Consider the following 18,518-nt stretch of genomic DNA (forward strand, 5'->3'; position numbering starts at 1 on the left):
TAAAATCTGTATGAAACAGATGCCAACGTTTTCTTCAATCATTTACATACTCACTTTGCAAGTTGTTTTGCTAAGTCATTATCACAGGATCAACAACACTTTGGCTTAAAATAGAAGCTAGCAAGAAATACCAACTATTTGCTTACAAATATGGGGCCAGACTTCCAAGGCCCTATTTTATGCATTATGTCACAGCCATTCCAAGCACAGCAAGCATTCTGAGCAGCCAACATGCAGGCAAGTATTTCTTCTTAAATGCAGCAGGCAGGGGCATCCTGGTCAGAGTTGAATATTGCCCTCCCCTCCCCTCCTGGGCAGTGTAGTGCCTCCTCTCCCCTCCCCTGCCCTCCCCAGTGTTTCCCTTCTAACCCCTGGCCCCTGGAAAGAGGGATGCTTATCATGTTTAAGGAACTCATTGCCTCTACCCTACCTTAGCGCTTCACTTGATCTTCAAGTAGCAAATGGAATTGGTGAGCTATTCTCACCATTGACATGGATAGCCTGTCCCAGCATGACTGAGTGGGGGGGAATCAGGGAAGGGGAATTAACATATATTTGGAAACAGCGCATCTGATGACTGAGTCTGTGTGAATTCCCAAAGAAAAAAATCCAGATTAAGGAGAATTAATCATAAAGGAGAATGGTTTATTGAAATAGTTGCTTAAGTTAGAAATAATGTTATACTTTCATATACCTATCGAATACAGAATCTAGGCAATTTAACAAGCTTAGCTTTCATTTTAGCAGATTACAATCAAGCATAAGCTGGCCCTATTTAATAGGACCACTACTTATTCATCAAAGTTATCCTGAGTCAGTGTGGCTACAGACCCCATTAACACCAATGTAAATTCAGGCTGGTCCAAAGGTGGGCAGCATGATAAAACTAGAAGAGGGGCAGCCACAGGCAGGGTCTGGCTTGGTGCCAGGATCCCCCATCTCAGACAGGCTTCCTGGCTTCCCTTTCTGGCCATTAGGGATGCCAGAGCTGTCCTGAGACCTATAGAACGCTTGACAACCAAATCCTGGTGACTGACTCATATCAATTTTTTAAAATGTTATTTAAAATCTTACCTCATCAAAATATTTTACGATGTATTTGTAGATTTCTGTCAAGGCCACTTCTTCATTAAATTCATTTTCATGTTTCTTAAAGAAAGAGAGTCTTGTTTAGAGATTCTGAAATGACTTTTTAAAAAAGAAGTAACCAAATATTATCTTATTTCTACTTTTTTTTTTTTTTTTTTAAGAGAGGGAGAGAATCTTAAGCAGGCTCCACATCCAGCGCGGAGTCTGATCCCAGGACCCTGAGATCATGACCCGAGCCAAAATCAAGAGTCAAAAGCTGGGGGCGCCTGGGTGGCTCAGTCGGTTAAGTGTCTGCTTTCAGCTCAGGTCATGATCCCAGGGCCCTGGGATCGAGCCCCGCATTGGGCTCACTGCACAGCAGGAAGCCTGCTTCTCCCTCTCCCTCTGCCTGCCACTCTATCTGTGCTATCTCTCTGTCAAATAAATAAATAAAATCTTTTAAAAAAAAAAAAGTCAAAAGCTGAACCAACTGAGCCACCCAGGCACCCCTCTTATTTCTACTTTCTAACAATACCTTAGATTCCTGAGTTAAGAATTCTTCCATTTCTGAAGATGACAATGGAGGCAAATCCCTGATTGCTTTGTAATACGATTTTACTTCCTCTTTGTAGGTTGGGATATCCTTGGCATAGAGAAGTTTATTAGTTGGTGCTTCCTGAAAAATAGAACAGCCATGGGGCATTTATAACAGTACTAGTGTAGCTGAACCTCCATTATTACCTCCTAGTAACAAAGCTTTTTCATGCAGTGGGCCTTCATAAATGTTGTTGACTGAATGACTGACTGCTATATAGATAGTTCTGGTGAGTCACTATTCTTTTCAGGCGGATTAAATGCTAATACATTCTGCCTTCCTCATAAAAGAACTAAAATTATTTTTGCATGATTTTGAGTTACTGTAACAATGGAACTTACTTCAATCATAGTTCATTACTAATGGTTGTAAAAAGCCTGAATTAAAACATTTGCTCTCATCCTCACCCACCAGTGAATTTTGGCATTTATGAAAGACTTGATTGTAGGTCTGATTGAGCCCTTTATATAACCATGAAAGTGGTAAGTAATTGGCAGTGGTGGATTTTTCTGCTTGTCCCTTTTATTAGATTATAAAGATCTTCTACTGTTCTCAAGGAAGTACATGGTCATTAGTATTGGGGGCTCTAATGTCTGATTTCACAAAAGTTCCCTGTCAGCTTGAATGTTTTTATGTAATTATAATAGTGATAATACTAAAAATTAAGATTTTATTTTTAAAAACCATTTTTCACAAAATTTTTGGAATTCCTACTCAGGGAAAATGGGTGAGTTAATGATAGGGCTAATGTCCCAGTACATTTTTCAATGTATTGAGGACACGAATAGCCATATCAGTGGCTGCATCATTCTGAAGGATGCCTACATGGAGATATTACTGAGATTCTTTGTCAAGTTTAAGTAGAATCCACAAATCATGTGATCATGCATTAATAAAATTTATTTAGCTTGGCAGTGTGGCAGACATTGAATGTAAAAAGGTAAAGACCAGTACCTGCCTTTGAGAAGCTTATAATCTAGTTCAGAAGACAAACTTACATAGTGGTTACTATGACACCAATAATTAGTAGCAGGGTGTAAAGAAAAGCACCGTGGAATTGGACAAATCAGGGATCCTAACAACTTTGAGGGATCTTAACCAAGACTTGTAACTTCTCAGAAAATCAATTTCTTCATCTATAAAATGAAGGTAATAATAACTACCTTATGTGGTTCTTGTGATGATTAAGTGAAATATACCAAGAACACACAGTAATGAGTTAACAGTAATTTTTTTACTGTGAATAAGGAAGCATTTTAGTGTTTCATTGCATGGGTCAAATGAAGAACCGGGGTGGGCAATGTATAGGGAAAAAGTTCACGGAGTAGGTATATTTAGACTGATCATAGCCTCCTACAGTTTCTGGTACACATTAGGAAGTTGTGTTTGTGGAGTGAATGAATGAATGGTTTTACAAGACAGAGGGGTTATGAGACAGGAAAGGGATATGAAAACAAGTTCATGGTAAATTTGGGAAAAGTAAAAGCTGTAGCATAGAAGGTATATGGACTTTGCCAGAAAAGAGACTTGACACCCAATCAGGAAGGGCCACGTGGCACTGTGAAGATTTTACCTGGTAGGTAATGGGAAGTATTTACAATATTTAAACAGGAGACTGAAAAGATCAGATTTTTGTTTTAGAATGACAACATGAGACACAGTGAAAAGGAAAAGGTAGGGGAGAGGGGATGAGGGGATAGGATAGAATGAGAAAAAAAAAGACATTTTGGAGATGGCAATGAGTACTAACCAATTAGGGTAAGGGAGGAAGAAGAAGGAGTCAAAGATAACCCAAAGGATTTTACCTTGAGAGACAAGGTGATGCTAGGAAGACAAAAGTAAAGACAGGTTTGTTTTGCAGAAATAGTGGTGATATTAATAGATTCAGACTAGGATGCTGAGGCATCTATGAAACATCAACCACATTTCATTCCATGCACTCTCTCAATCCTTACACCAAAGGGACACTACTCAGTATTAAAAGATTTTTTGAAATCCATTAGGTACAGCTACTCCTCAGTTTAATACATTTTGGAGTGCTTGAATAAGACCAAAACATCCCTTTCAAAGTCTGCTCTGTATTTTTATCTTTCTTTGATTTCCTGGGGCTTTTGCTCAGCAAAGAAAGCCAAAAGAAAAACAATATCGATGTTTTGATTATGAATTGATAAACTGGTGGTGATAGAAATCTCAGGCAAGATTTTCTTCCCCATGAGCAACTTGTTATATTCAGATAGACTCTTAGGTGTACAGTTGACCCTTGAACAACATGTTTTTGAACTATGTGGGTCTGTTTTACTCTTTGTGGAGTTTTTTCGACATAGTACTGTAAATACATTTTCTCTTATGATTTCCTTGATGTTTTCTCTAGCTTTAAGAATACAGTGTATAATATATATAACATATATAAAGTATGTATTAATGGACTATTTATACTAACAGCAAAGCTTCCAGTCAGCAGTAGGCTATTAATAGTTAAGTGTTGGGAAAGCCAAAAGTTACAGGGTAATTTCGACTACATGAAGGATTGGTGCCCATCATCCCCCATTATTCAAGGGTCAACTATATTCAGATGGGATTAATTTGCTAAGCAAATTTCAGTAGTTTCATAGTTTAGTACTGCCTGCAGAATGTTTTTCTAGGAAACAAAATTTATACTTTTTGTGGTAAAGGTATCACAGGCAGAGTTCTGCAGTAGGATGGGGAGAATAATTTTTTTAACTAGATGAAAAATAAATGAGAGCTTTTAAAGAAAAGCAAATTTTCAGTTACTACCACTGACTATTTCTTTTTAGCTGCTATGGTTTTTTGTTTGGATGTTTACAAGAAAGAATGCTTCAGACTCACAGGAGTACATAGAAGAAATACTAAAGCTAGGCCTTACCTTCCCGAGTTGCTGCTCTGTGAGAGAAAATGCGTCCATGAATGCCTGGGCAATCACAGATAAACAGCCGTCTATGTGTGGTGTCTTCTTAATGTCAAAGACAAACTGAGGGTTCTTCAGGATGTTTACCCAGAAGCGAAGAGGAAGGCTGTTGAAGAGAAATCTCTTTTCAGATACAGCCCTTCGTAGGAGGCAGATGCTCTCTTTATCACAGTTTGTAAATGGGTGTTTTTGCCCTTGTTATTGAAGTATGCAAGTCTGCTTTGCCAAATATACCAAGTGACAGATGGCAGCATCACTCAGAACAAGAAAGGGTTAAACAGACAAGCGCTGCTGGATGGGAGGACTAGAAGAGGAGAAACGCGAAAGTGACCACTGACGAGAATTTTCTCCACATAGTTTTCAATTGTGTTAGATGATGGCTACCCATGAAAACATTTCATCATGTCTCCAGACCTTCACCTCTTCTCACCCCCTCTAAGTGCTACATCCTGGCGTAAGGCACCGTCGCCTCTCACCTGGGTTATTAGCTCCCTAGGTCCCCACAGTTAATTCTCCCACAACTACCAGCAATCTTCTTAACCTGGTGTCAGATCATGTCTCTCCTCTACTCAAAACCCTCTGTGTTCTCCCTCCGCCTGGGGATAAAGCCACTGCATGGTCTGGGCCCAGGCCCCCATCTGCTACTTTTCCCCTTATTCCTTCTAACTCCACCATTGGCCTCTTCACTGTTCATGCATACCAGGCAAGTGTGTGCCTCAGAGGACTTTTGATTTTGTTGTCCATCTTCCAGACATTATCTTCAACCAGACAGTCTCATGGTTTATGCCCTCACCTCTTTCAAGACCTGACTTGAATATCCTCTCCGTGAGGCCTCCTCTGACCACTCTGCCCTATTACTCTCTATCCTCCTTTCCCACCTTGTCTGCTGTACTAACCTAATATCCTATAAATCACCTATTTATGATCTCTTCCACCCATTAGAATGCAAGCTCTGTGTGAACATGGATTTTTGTCTATTCAGTTCATTGCTATATTTCCACTACCTAACAGTGCTTGGCACAGAGTAGGTACTCAAATATTTGAATATGAACTTGGGAATCATTCAGAGCCCTTCCATTATTATCTCTTTCTCAGCTCTGGCCTAGCAAACTACCTGCATCATAAAGCCGTTGGGCCTCTCCATAGCTCTACTCTCCTGACTACTGCCCCTGGTCAGATGCCACAATCTTCCCAGTGAAATGGGTGCTTGCAGCACCCAAGCTTGGTGTGGGAGTAGCAGGACCAGGGAATCAGAGCCTAGAGCACAGGATGGCAGTGAGGCCTGTGTAGATAGTTGGGACAGACCTGGATTAAATGGGAGAAGATGAGACCTAGAGCTCTGGAACTTCAGCTTTTAATATTTATTTAAATTGGTCTGCCCACCCTCAGTGCTCAGGAGGGCTTGAGATTGCATTGGAAACTTCTATTACACCTTAACACCGAGTCTTATTCACAGCTCACGCACAAAGTATTTCAAATAGAGGTAATGAGCCATGTTTCTTTACTGAGAAGAAGTTGAGAAGAGACCCAGATGCCTTGCCTTAGCTTTAGATAAAATGTTAGAAAACAAAACACAGTCCTTTGGCAAATTCTCATGGTATCTAAACACTGCACTTGATCACATAAAAACAGAAATGTCCATGCAGAATCAGAGTATAGACAGCTTGGTAACTGCAAAATGATTAAGTACTCTGTAATGGAAAACTGTATAATAAAACCACAAAATACTGATTTCTTTTGCTGGTCAAGCTAAATTTAACATTCCACATAAGGTATTTTTCACGCATTAAAGATAATAAAGTTTGTTTATTTTATCCTAAAGAATAGGATCTCAGCATAGGAAGGGTTTGTTTCTTATTTAAAAATAGTAACAGAGGAAGAATCTGCTCTGACCTGATAGCTTACCACGCCAAAAGATTCTGATCTAGGGATAATGAATCCTGTGACTATCCATGCCCTCCTTTCAGTTAAGATTCTGTCCCAGATTCTGAAAATAGTAATCACCTACTGTTTGTTCCTACCTGTTTGTTTTCCAAATATGTACGACATCAGGATCTGTGATTTTTTTGTTTTCAGCTTGGGCATCCAAAAAGTCAAAAAAGTATTTTATAGCAAATGGGGCTTTGCTGTTGGGTAAACTCCAAATGCTTCTAAAAAGTTTCTCAAGCACAGAATGAATTGCCACCTGAAAGAGAACATCAGACTTGGGAGATTTAAAAAAAAATTTTTTTTTTGAATACAATGGAAAATGAAATCCCAGTTCAGAGAAAATGATGTATATAAGAGAAAATATGTCAAATTATCAAATGAGGCCAACACTCACAGTATGGGACAAGGGCCCTGAAAATCTATGCCCAGGTTTACATTTGGTTCATCAGCTTCTTGCTGATAACAAGACTGTTTAGTCAACAGAGAGGATATCTTAGAAAAATCTCTAGCAGTTGAAATGTCAATTGTAGGGCTGTATACAGAAACCAAGATGCCACGGATGTTTAGCTTTTATTGGTTATGTTCAGCATGGAAAAACTCAACGTTGCTCAGTTCCCTGAATTTTTTCGTTGCATGTATTTCCATTATAGGTTTTTATTATGTACTTTCCAAAATATTTGAGTCTTTTACAAAAGCCAAATAGTCAGAGCTCTCTGGGACAGAGGAGAAAATCAAGAGCTCTGGCTGGCCCCTGTACACTAAACAAATCTACTGAGCTCTAAGCATACCCTCTGCTATAATCTGAAGATGCATGCCCATCAGGAGACCAGGGCCAGGTGTAGATAATAGCATTTATATTGCTAGTCATTTCAGGAAAAAAAAAAGTATCACCACAGACTTCTGTTAATCCCACTACAAGCCAGATAAAGTAAAATTTGCTTCTGATTTGGTATTCCATCGGCTTTTACATCTGACATTTTTACAGATGAACAGCATCCTTAACTTTAAAATGGGGAAAAAAAAAAAGATTTACTAGGTTTATAGTCACTGACCCCACCCTTCATTTATTTGCAATTCAGAGGGAGTTTTATTGCTCATCTATAATAACAAGTAAACAAAAAAGTAATTATGCCATCAACCTAAAAAATAACAATAGTGAAATGGTAGGTAAAGGGATTGGGAACAATATTAAATCCCTGATTGAAGACACAACAGTCAAAATTTGTAAAGTACTGTTATCTTCGTCATTTATAAAAAGAGGGTAGGAAGTGTTTACAATTTAAACTTTCATTTTGCTTTGCTAGAAGGCACAAGGGATTTGTAACATTTTCACACTTCAGTGGAAATTAAGTCAAACACATCATACACCCCCAAGGTAGCCATAAAAGCACTCCCAGAACAGTAAGTGTACCTTGGTCGACAGCAGCTTTGTCAGATACATTTCTTTTACTTTGAACTTGTGTTTTCCTCGATGTCTTTTTCCTTGCACATCTTGGAATGCTTCGGAATCTGGTAAAATCTAACGGGAAGACAGTAGAAGCGTTACCCACGGAGACCGTTCGGGCTACAGAAGGCATCCAATTCAGGGGCAAGCACAAGAAAGCCTGAACTCACCAAATGGCAGTGGTCTTCTGAGTATTCCACATCTGAACACCAGAGAAAGGGAGAGAAAACAGTCTATTAAAAAAACAACCACGGGCTAATTGGCCTTCTCATAAAATGCCCCATTTGTGCTATGAACAGAAGAGGTTACTCGAGCTCTTCCACTTGAGCTCTTCATAGCTACATTTTTTTTTCACCCTGCTGCGTGTTAAGATCTTAACAACGTGAAGACAGAATGGGCCAGGGCCTGGAGTAGGAAGCAGGTTTGCTGGGGGTGGGGTAGGAGAGGTTCAAGCCTTATTAACAAATGCACCCGGGGCACCTATTGAGTGCCAGGGGCTCCCAGGCAAAAGGTAGTGATAAGACAGACCTAGTTCCCTTCAATGGCGTTTACATCCTAGCCGATGAGAAACTTTCTATGACTAATTATACAGTTATTTACCTGGAATTGTGATAAGGCTTATGAAGAAGTATATGCTAAGAAAGTAACTAACGAGGGTCCAACCTACTCTGGGAGGTTTCTCAGAGGAAGGGATGTTGGAGCTGAACTTAATGACTGGAGTTAGCCAGGCAAATGGAGGAGACCCTAAGGCGGGAAGAACTGACGCCCTCCTGGGATCCAAAAGAAGGGCAATGAGTTGGAGCTCCCAGAGCAAGTGCGAGAGTAGCACAGAGTGAGGACAGCCCTGAAAGCAATGTGGCAGTAAATGGGAGGAAAAGAGGGATTAAGGCACTAGGTTTTTTGTATTGAAGATGAGGGAGACTAGAACACCTTGAAACACTAAGGAAAAAACTGCAGTAGGCAGGGAGCTATAGAAAGTTTAGGGGAGAGAAGATTATCTGTGGTGTAAGAATGTGTGGAAGGTTGGAAAGAATGAGAGACTGGCCTTGGACATGAGGAAGGAAAACCCTGGAATGCCAGGGGAGCCACAGAGGAAGAAATGGGCAGACACAGGTGGGGTGGGAGGTTTGGTGCTGGACGTTGAGGGAGTTGTGACTCCTGTTTTCTCTGTGAGGTGCAGGATCAAATCAGCTGCTGATAGAGCTGTGTGGGTCAGAGAGCTCTGAGGAGAGAAGGTAGAATTCTGGAGAACACAGAATGAGTTACCTAGAGAAATAGTGGGTGTAGGCTGCATTGAGGGTCCCCCGTCATGTGGGCACCATGAATTTATAATAACTCCAATCGTACTTTCCTCCAGTGGCTGCCTGGGTATAGTTCAGAAAAGGCCAGTAGTTGGGTTCATCTAGGGCTGGGGTTGTGACTGAGACAGTAGTGAAAGGGAACAGGGGCAGGAGGTTTGAAGGGTTAGCAGGGGAGTGATCAAAATGATGGTTCTCAGCTGAACTGGACAGGGAAGAAGCAGAGGCATTGACTGCCCTAAGGTCCCATGAAGAAATCCAAATGCAAGATCCCCAAAGAGCAAGCTCTGCCAAAGGCCTGATCTTTGAAGCTTAAAATACAAAGCTCTTCCACTTTTTATAACACAAGGACACCAATTCCCCTATGCCAGAATGACCATCACCCTCTGCAAGATGCCTTCTCTCACTATAGCCAGATGTAATGATGGACTGGGGGGGTCCCCAAAAGGGTGTCCTACAACCTGCCAAATTATCCTTTCCATTTAACTGGAGTCCCTGCATTCCCTGTTTGCACTGACTAGGTCTTGGGACCTACCAGGCTGCCCTTAGTATTGAATCCAGGAATCAGGAAGCCTCCCCTCCGGTTGTGTGTGTGAGAAGTCCTGTCGGTGAGGCCCAGAACCCTTCTAAGGGCTGAGGACTGATTGTCTTGGCTGGGGTATGATTTCTCTGGAGACCAACCTGAACCAGGATCTAGGGTTTTTCTCAAGGCACCATCACAATGTTTTCTTGTCCTGAGGCTATCAGGGAGGTGGTAGAGAGTTTAGAGACTAGCTTATAGACTTTCCCATAAAAGCTCCCCATTTGGTTTGTCTCGATCACTTTCTGGGAATTTTGCAGATGCTATCAAAGGAGATTTGGATTTCTAAGTAGATTATCTTGTTTGTTCAGCACTTGCAGGGCTGTGTGACTATCTACAAACTTTCCTCTTAGTTTGCCAGAGGGGTCTCCTCTATTAGCCCCCATTCTACTGAGGAGTTGTCACAGAGCGAGGAAGGCTGAGATTCTGTCCTGAGTTTAGGGCTGTCAAGAGGCAGCAACTTCCTTAGTACTGGGCAGTCCCGGCCAACTGCTCTTTACTGTTTCCTGTCTGCCTCCTTGCAAGGCTTACATTTTTAGGAACAGAAACAGATCAAATGGCTTTTCTCCGATTTCAGAGAATTACATAGCAACAACTCAGTCTCACCTTTGTGACAATACACCTGAGAGAGGCAAAAAGCGATACTTTAGAAAGGTGGGTGAGATCAAAAGGTTAACATTATATTGGTTACCTGAAGGAAAATTTGCTATCTTCTTAAAGACCTTTATAGTGGATCCATTTGATATCTGAAAGCAAAGATAAAAAATATATGAGTTTTCAAAATTTAATGTATTTCTCAACTTCATCCAGGAATTAGATCGCTGGATGGATCTTACATTCTCTCACTTATTAAATATTTATCAAGAAATTCTGTGTTCTGGGCATGTGCTGGAGGCTGGGGCTGTAATGATGACCAAGACACTATCTCCACCCTCAAGGAGCTCACAGTCCTGTGGAGGAGATGGACAAGGCAGTGAGGTGTAGTGAGGCTGGGAGAGGGAGGCCAGGGTCTTGGGGCCAATGGGAGGTGGGCCAGCCCTGGAGGAGGGGAAGATGAGGCTGGGCTAGGATGTACCCCAGCCTCTCAGAGGTCAAGAGAGGCTTGGGCCACTAACTTTTTGAGGTTCCTACTATATTAAGAAATGCTGAAACAGGTGTTCAAAAACTGTTATCTAGAGCAGGTGTCTAATCCTATGACAGAGCAATTTCACATCTAGATATATGCCCAACAGAAAGAAGTACATATCCTGATAGTTAACTATTTGTAATTGCCCCATATTGGAAACAACCAAATATCATCAATGAATAAATAACTGGGAGTATGTCCATACCACAGAATATAGAACAATGGAAGTGAGCAAATTATTTCTACACACTACATGGGTAAACCTCATAATGATAATACCGAGCAAAAGAAGCCACACAAAGGAATGTATACTGTGTGATTCCATTCACATAAAGCTAAAAAAAACCTAAGTGAACACAAAAACAGTCAAACTACAATGTTAGATATTTGCAGGAGAGAGAGGGGTTAGGGACCAGGAGGGGACTTCTAAAGTACCCATAACGTTCTACTTCTTGACCTGAGTGGTAGTTAACAGGACGTGCTCACTTTGTGATCATTCATCCAGCGGTACACTTATGATTTCTTCTCTTTTCTGCAGCTATATCATATTTTTAAAAAGGAGCTTTTGAAATAATAAGAATTGCATATACTTTTAAATAAAAACTTTAAAATTTAAGTATAACTTACAGGAAGGCACTTAATGTTCACTAATATTAAGTGTGCAGCTCAATGTTCATTTAAATAAATACCTATATAAGCACTACCCACATCAAGATATAAAATATTTCAAGGTCCCAAGAAGTACCCCGTTATCTCCTCCCAGTCAGTAACCACTGCATCCTCAGCCAGAGGTAATCACTGGTCTGACTTCCATCTGTTCTTGAACTTCATTTATAAATGGAATCATATAATACAGCTGACACTTGAACAACATGGGGGGTAGGTGGTACTCCCCCCCCCCCCCCGCACATTTGAAACTCTACATAGAACTTTTGATTCCCCTAAAACTTAACTGCTAATAGCCCGATAGGAAGCCTTACCAAGAACAGTTAACACATATTTTGTATGTTTGTGTATTATATACTGTATTCTTGCAATAAAGCTAGAGAAAAAATATTAAAATCATAAGATACATTTATAGTATCTTATGTATTTTATTTATTGAAAAAAATCTGCATGTAAGTGGACCTGCACAGTTCAAACCCGCATTGTTCAAGGGTCAAACTGTATAAATATATTCTTATGTCTGGCTTCTTAGGGTCAACATAAGGTCTGTGATGTTTATCCATATTGTTGCAGCTACCAGTAGTTCTTTCTTTTAAAATTACTTTGTATCATTGCATTGTATGAATATACAAAAAAACTGCCATACAGTAAAAAGGAAGTATTGATACATGCTACAACAGGAACCTCAAAAACAATATGCTAAGTGAAAGAAGCCAGTCACAAAAGACCACATATTGTATGATCCTATTTATATAAAATGTCCAGAATAGACAGATTTATACATACAGAAAGATTACTAGTTGCCTAAAGCAGGGGTCGGAAGAATGAGGAGTGACTGCTAATGAGTTCAAGTTTCTCTTTGGGGTGATGAAAATGTTCTAAAATTAGATTGTGGTGATGATTGCACAACTCTGTAAATGCACCGAAAACCATTGAATTGTACATTTTAAAAGGTGACCTTTATGGTATATAAATTATATCTCAATAGAGCTGCTAAAAAAAATTGCCACAGATTTTAAATTCACACATTTGACAAATAAATGCTTTTACCACACTGACACACTATTGCAATGCCCATGCATACCCTCTTTTGTCAATAAAGTCAAGAGTTCTCACCTGAGGCCTTTTGGAAAGACTGTGGAACCCAGTGCCAAATGGCCCTCCAGTGCAGCCCTCCCCTACAACCAACCAGGAGAAGAAGCACCCTTCAGGCCAAGGGGACTAGATGCTAAGATGCAGAGGGCAGCCCTCACTGTTCTGAGGGGCTAAGTCCACAAAAATTTAAGACAAAGGGGCCTTGAGGAAGAGGCAGGTCAGGGATACACAAATCCTTGCCTTCATTCTGGGATTGTGGAGGGAGGATTAACGCCTTCGCTTTAGAACACTGTCAGCTCAGTGCTTTTCCCCTCCATTCTCAAGTTCTAATACTACTTTGGACCCAGCCTTCCCCAGCTGGGAAAAAAGTAGAAACCTAGAGTTTCTCCTCTGGCCTGCTGCACATTTTGTTATCAGAATGTACAAACCTGCCTAGCAAGCACCAAAGGATTAAAGCCGAATCTCCTTCAGGTTGCACCCACAGAGGAAGGAACACAGAGGAGAGCCAACCCTGCAGAGACGCCCCGAGCGAAGCGGTCCAGCCAGCTGTGTCTAGCCACCTGCTACCTTGAGGCCAGAGGCCCCCAACCGCTGGGGTTCATGACATCTCGGAGGGAGCGGGAGTACTGGGCGGGGGCTGGCTGGGCCATCAGGCCTCCGACAAGTGTCTCCAGCGTGGATTCTGAACTCTCACTGAATTCTGTTCTGCTGTGATTGCCAAACATCCTTTCCTTTCCCCTTGAGCCATTCGTTGTTTTCTGGTTGATTTTTCCATTCTCCTCCATATTGGATGCAAGTAAACACTCAGCACAGGCACTCCCTTAGCAACATTCAGACACCAAGTTTATGAGAATGTTTGAACAGCGTTACGAAGTCCCTCCCCATGAAGAGCTGGATATGCTCGGTTTCTAAGCCAATAAGTATCTTTTTATAAAAGGAAGCTGGTGATTCATTCTGGGTAATTGTCAAAGAATGAATCCCAAATGGATCCTGTTGAGTGTTGAGCCAATACTCCACTACTGTCAGATGCTTTGTTTTGCTAAACGTGCTCACCCTTACTCTATAATCACAACCACCACGGATGGGCCTTCCCGATAAGGAGTGCTGCCAAAAGTTCAAATGTCTTTTCAAGAGCTGGCAACGACTCACTGCTGGCGCTGAGCTCAGGCACTGGGAGAGCGCAGACGCAGCTTGTACCAAGGAAATTCTACTCTGAAATTATCTCCCAAGAGCAAGTGCAAAAGCATTTTATTAGTGGGTGAGCTGTGTGTGTGTCTGAGCCTGTGTGTGAAGTGTATTTCTAACTTTCACAGCTGCTCTCCGGCTGGAACACCCACCCCCCGCCACGTGACACTAACTCCGTTGTAAGACAGAAACTAGTTTATTTACAGATGTTGGGGACAGGGTGGGGGGGAAGGTTTCCATTTTCTATTTTGCATAAGTCAGCTCCTGCCCAGTTAAGGACAGAAATGCCTTTTTGAAAAGTGCCACAGAACCTAAAGTGTTAAAAGTATGATGCTGTTTGTTCCATCTGAGGAGCTCTAAATGCTTTCCTAAGAGGGACTCATTAATCCTCCTGTACTCCTGTGAGGCAGGGAGCATCCTCTGGACCCCTACTTTAGGAATGAAAACCAAATTAAATCAAAGAAAGATTAATGTCACTAGATGGATCTGCGGCAGGAATGTTTCTCCAGCCAGAGCAGAACTGGTAACACAGGGCAATTTCAAATTAAATTCCTTCCAGTCTCACAGTGCTCCACGATTCAAGGAGACAAGAAGGCTATACCCCTTCAATGATGACTGGCCCATGTTGGAACAGGGTGGAGAAAACTGTAGACTCCTCCATTACCAGCATTAGGAACTGTGACCACACAGGGCGAAAAGGACTCATGTCAACAATGTAAATCACTCCTGAAATAAACAGAAGGTACATATCCTCCAATGTGCAAGTGAAGGTGGGATTTCTGTGGCATAGGTTGAAGAAAATTCCATAAAAATAGATTTTCTACATATATAAGATGGAACTTCTATTTAACCTTACAAAACTGCCATTTTTGTATATTAAAATGGTCTAATATTGGTAATTTCATATTGTTTAGCCTAAGAGAAAAGCTGGAATTTGAGCCTAAGAATTCTATGGAAAATTATGAAATACTGTGATACTTTTTTTCTCAAAAAAAAGGAAAACAGAGTAACCAATACAAATCACCATGTGGAAACCCTTACCAGTATCTCTCATTCCTAAAACGTATTATATGAAAACAGAAATTTAGGGCGCCTGGGTGGCTCAGTCAGTTAAGCGTCTGCCTTCGGCTCAGGTCATGATCCCAGGTCCTGGGATCGAGACCCACATCGGGCTCCCTGCTCGGCGGGAAGCCTGCTTCTCCCTCTCCCACTCGCCCTGCTTGTGTTCCCTCTCTTGCTGTGTCTCTCTCTGTCAAATAAATAAATAAAATCTTAAAAAAAAAAAAAAAGATTCGGGTGCCTGGGTGGCTCAGTCATTGAGCGTCTTGCCTTCGGCTCAGGTCATGATCCCAGGGTCCTGGGATCGAGCCCCGCATCGGGCTCCCTGCTCCGCGGGGAGCCTGCTTCTCCCTCTGCCTGCCGCTCTCCCTGCTTGTGCTCTCTCTCTCTGACAAATAAATAAAATCTTAAAAAAAAAAACAAAAAAAAAACACAGAACTTTATTCAACTAGCGTTGTCCCTGCGACCACTCAGCAATTCTGCTCTCCCCGCCTATCCCCTTAGCTCTTCTCACTGACACGCCAAAGCTGGAGGCAAATGAAAAAGAATCTTATTTCGCCGGGCCAGAGGGATACCCTTGCTCAGTCCATTAGCAAAGGAGGCTCAGGGCTCATCAGAGCGTTTGGAAGGGACCCATCAGAACATTCTCAACACACAAATCACACGTGCGGTTTTTGACACCCAAGACAGAACCCCAAAGGATTCTTGAAACTAGTTAAAATGCCAGTAGGGCTCCTGCTGCTTCTTTGGGTACTTGGAATTAAGCCTGGGCCAGTAGCAGACTCCCTCTGAGGACCATTAGAGAGAACCCTAACCTTGTCCCCTGGGAGCGAGTCTGGCCTCCAGGAGTATGCCTGAAATTGGGAACCTAAGCGCTCCCCTGCTTCTTCTTGGGCTCTTGGATGCTGAAAGAGGCCTCCTATCTGACAAGGGCAACCACCGTCGTGTTCAAGGAATACTGGATGTCAATGACGTTAAAGCAGAATTGGAAGGAAGGAAGCATTTTGATAAACTCACAGACATGAGGTTCATCAGAAGATTTTAAGAGACATTACCTTTTCGAATTGGACCTCAGAGAATGTAACCACCAGGGTTTCTCACGACATGGTCCGGTTCCCTAGCCAAGGCTGCCTTTGAGGCCAGGGCCGTGGGCTCCAGGCCGGGCTCCAAGCAACGAGCGGGGCCACTGTCTCTAGCACGATTCCTTTTGCATCTGCTTCGAGCCTTGGAGCCTCAGTGAGAAGAGCCACGTGGACTCGGGCAAGTTTCCCAGCCTCCCTGCGCCCTAGAATGGGAATAATGACAGGCTCTACCTTGCCGGGCTGTAGCGAGGACTAAAGTGGTGGCTGTTTGTAAGAGCCCCTGGAACAGTGCCCAGTGGACAAGAAGCACTCCCTGCGTGTTAAATAAATCACCCACGCTGTGAGAGACCTTTAGAGATAGTCAAATCCCTTCACTGTAGTGTCACGGATGACACACCTGATTGGAAGGACCCCTGACTTCACCTAGCAGACACTTTGGAACATTCTTATGAGCTTTAAATGTCATCTGAATGACAGCTTTGGCATTAGCGGGGACCACTGTGGCATTAGCCCAGGCCTGTTACGAGAATATTCTTCAACACCACAGTGGTTAGCCGTCTTTTCTGCCCCTCAGACTCTCGCAGCTCAGAAGGAGAGGTGCAATCTGCAGAGGACATTTCCTGCCGGACACAACACCTGTTCCGCCCACCCGATGCCACTCTCTAGCAAGGTGTGAGGGCGGTAACACCATCCAGCGAAGGGTCACACGGGGGTGCAGGGGAGGAGAAGAGAGCCTGGACCCAGAGACACCCCCCCTCCCGCCCCATCCAACACACACACACACACAACTGATCTCATCAGCTCCAGAACACACTGCAGTTTCCTTCATAGTAAATGACACACAGCGACGGTCAGTTAAGGAAGCGTTTGGGGAGGATGTAATCATAGGGGAGAAAGATGCCTCTGGCCTCATGTGTTTGTAGAGACGCTGATTTTACCCCTTGTTTGCATGGGACAGGAGACTGTAGCAGAAATTTACCCTCCTCTGCACTCATCTGATGGAAAAGGAAGGCAAGAAGAGCACCTTCATAAGATCGTTGTGAATGTGAACTGCGCTTATGCACACGAACGGCGCTGTGGTCATGGTAGAAAGCAGTCTTGCCCATGCCCAGGTTTGGCGAGGATGCCATCCCATAGAGGACAGAGCATGGCCAGCAACTGGGGGCTATGGAGGTTGCATCTGGCCCATGAGATTCTATATTTTTGCTGTGCCTTCAGATCCCCTCTAGAAACCTGTTCTTCAAATATTTGGACAGTAAATCATTCAGAGGAGACCAGCTACACTCTATTTGCCCTAAGGACAGAACAGGCAAGAAGAAAGAGCCTCCCACTCCAGCAACAGGACTTTGTTTAGATAGTAGGAGGAACTGGCCGTCACTAAAGATTAACTTTAAAACCTAACTAATTTGGGCTAATTGGAGGGAGATGAGTCTAAATCACTTAAAATTCTGAGTTAGACCCTATTTTTAAATGAAATATAGTTTTTTGCTTTCAAGCACTTACAGTGACTCAAACTAGCGTGCTTTAGTAAATGAATAAGAGTGGTAATTAGCATCTTGTCTCTTTGGAGAGAAACGCAAGCTCCAGGAGAAAATTTTTTAACGAAAGGGCAAAAGTAAGCTTCAGCCTACCCCTGTCAAATTACTCCAGATTTTAAATCTGCGGGGGATCTACTAAACTGAGTATAGATTTAGGTGGCTGAGGGTGCTGGTGGATACTTTTTTCTGAGCAGTCTTTGAAAAACAGGGCATTTGAGATGGTCCAGGCATAGAGAGCACACGGCCGGTGACCTCCCCAGTTTCCTTCAAGCTCTCTGAGTTTATTTGCCTCACGGCTTAGCTTTTTAAACATAAGGAGAATCCTTTAAGCCCTTGTGTCCTAGTCTTGTCATTTATTACCACCATGTGGCAATGCTAGGGTATGAAGCCAATAAATCATTTGGATGGGAAGTGACTCCAGGCCGGATTAATTTCATTATCATCCTTAAGCAGATAGGTGTCTAGCACGGCCGATGTCTCCAGTGAGGACTGATGTTCTCTGTCCTGACAGCCTTCCCCTGGCCTCGCGGACAGCTACGGTGGTTCTTCCCTTTCCCTGCTGGAGGGGCCTGTCCTGCCTTTTCCTGTGAAGGGCAGTGCGTGGACACACCCCCTTCCTTTGTGGCCCACCTCGCGCCCCGCGGTTGCTGGGGGACTCCAAGAAGCCTGACCAGGGTGGCCCCGCCGTCTCCGCACAGCCGAGCAAGGCAAGCACGTCAGTCAAGAGCACCCAAGGAGGGCGTCTGTGGTGGTGTTCCTTCCAGACTTGCTGAGACAAACTCGCTCCCCAGACGCAGGGGGGGAAGGAGATGGCTGCCAGGTGGCAACCCTGAACTTCAAACTGAAGCCACGCTAAGCCCCCCCCTAAGGACCTACACACGCAGGGCAGCATCCCCGACCCTAACCCTCCTCCCCTCCATTAAATTC

The 18,518-nt window shown here is 42.9% G+C and overlaps 2 protein-coding genes across 4 annotated transcripts in view; one reads left to right on the forward strand and one right to left on the reverse strand.

Moving 5' to 3' along the window:
• Window positions 1–15,378, forward strand: part of CEP83 (centrosomal protein 83) — a 148,523-nt gene extending 133,145 nt beyond the window's left edge. Inside the window, exon 16 of one of the 2 annotated variants that reach the window (XM_045872848.3) lies at window positions 13,199–15,378. In XM_045872848.3, the coding sequence (XP_045728804.1) occupies window positions 13,199–13,283 (85 nt within the window). In that variant the 3' untranslated portion in view covers window positions 13,284–15,378. Of the gene's footprint in view, window positions 1–4,458; window positions 8,829–13,198 lie in introns of those variants that run through there. The other variant, XM_064590784.1, reaches the window with a different exon arrangement.
• The window catches only part of PLXNC1 (plexin C1), a 144,452-nt gene that overhangs the window by 3,585 nt on the left and 122,349 nt on the right, over window positions 1–18,518 (reverse strand). For both annotated transcript variants that reach the window (XM_045872846.3, XM_045872845.3), the window contains 7 exons: window positions 10,532–10,586; window positions 8,133–8,164; window positions 7,930–8,037; window positions 6,611–6,774; window positions 4,548–4,695; window positions 1,604–1,744; window positions 1,075–1,149 (listed from right to left, as the gene is read on the reverse strand). In XM_045872846.3, coding sequence (XP_045728802.1) covers window positions 1,075–1,149; window positions 1,604–1,744; window positions 4,548–4,695; window positions 6,611–6,774; window positions 7,930–8,037; window positions 8,133–8,164; window positions 10,532–10,586 — 723 coding nt within the window. The remainder of the gene's footprint in view (window positions 1–1,074; window positions 1,150–1,603; window positions 1,745–4,547; window positions 4,696–6,610; window positions 6,775–7,929; window positions 8,038–8,132; window positions 8,165–10,531; window positions 10,587–18,518) is intronic.

Source organism: Mirounga angustirostris, unplaced genomic scaffold, assembly GCF_029215605.1.
Source record: "Mirounga angustirostris isolate CCGP_5_RB_7025 unplaced genomic scaffold, mMirAng1.0.hap1 SCAF_5, whole genome shotgun sequence".
NCBI lineage: Eukaryota > Metazoa > Chordata > Mammalia > Carnivora > Phocidae > Mirounga > Mirounga angustirostris.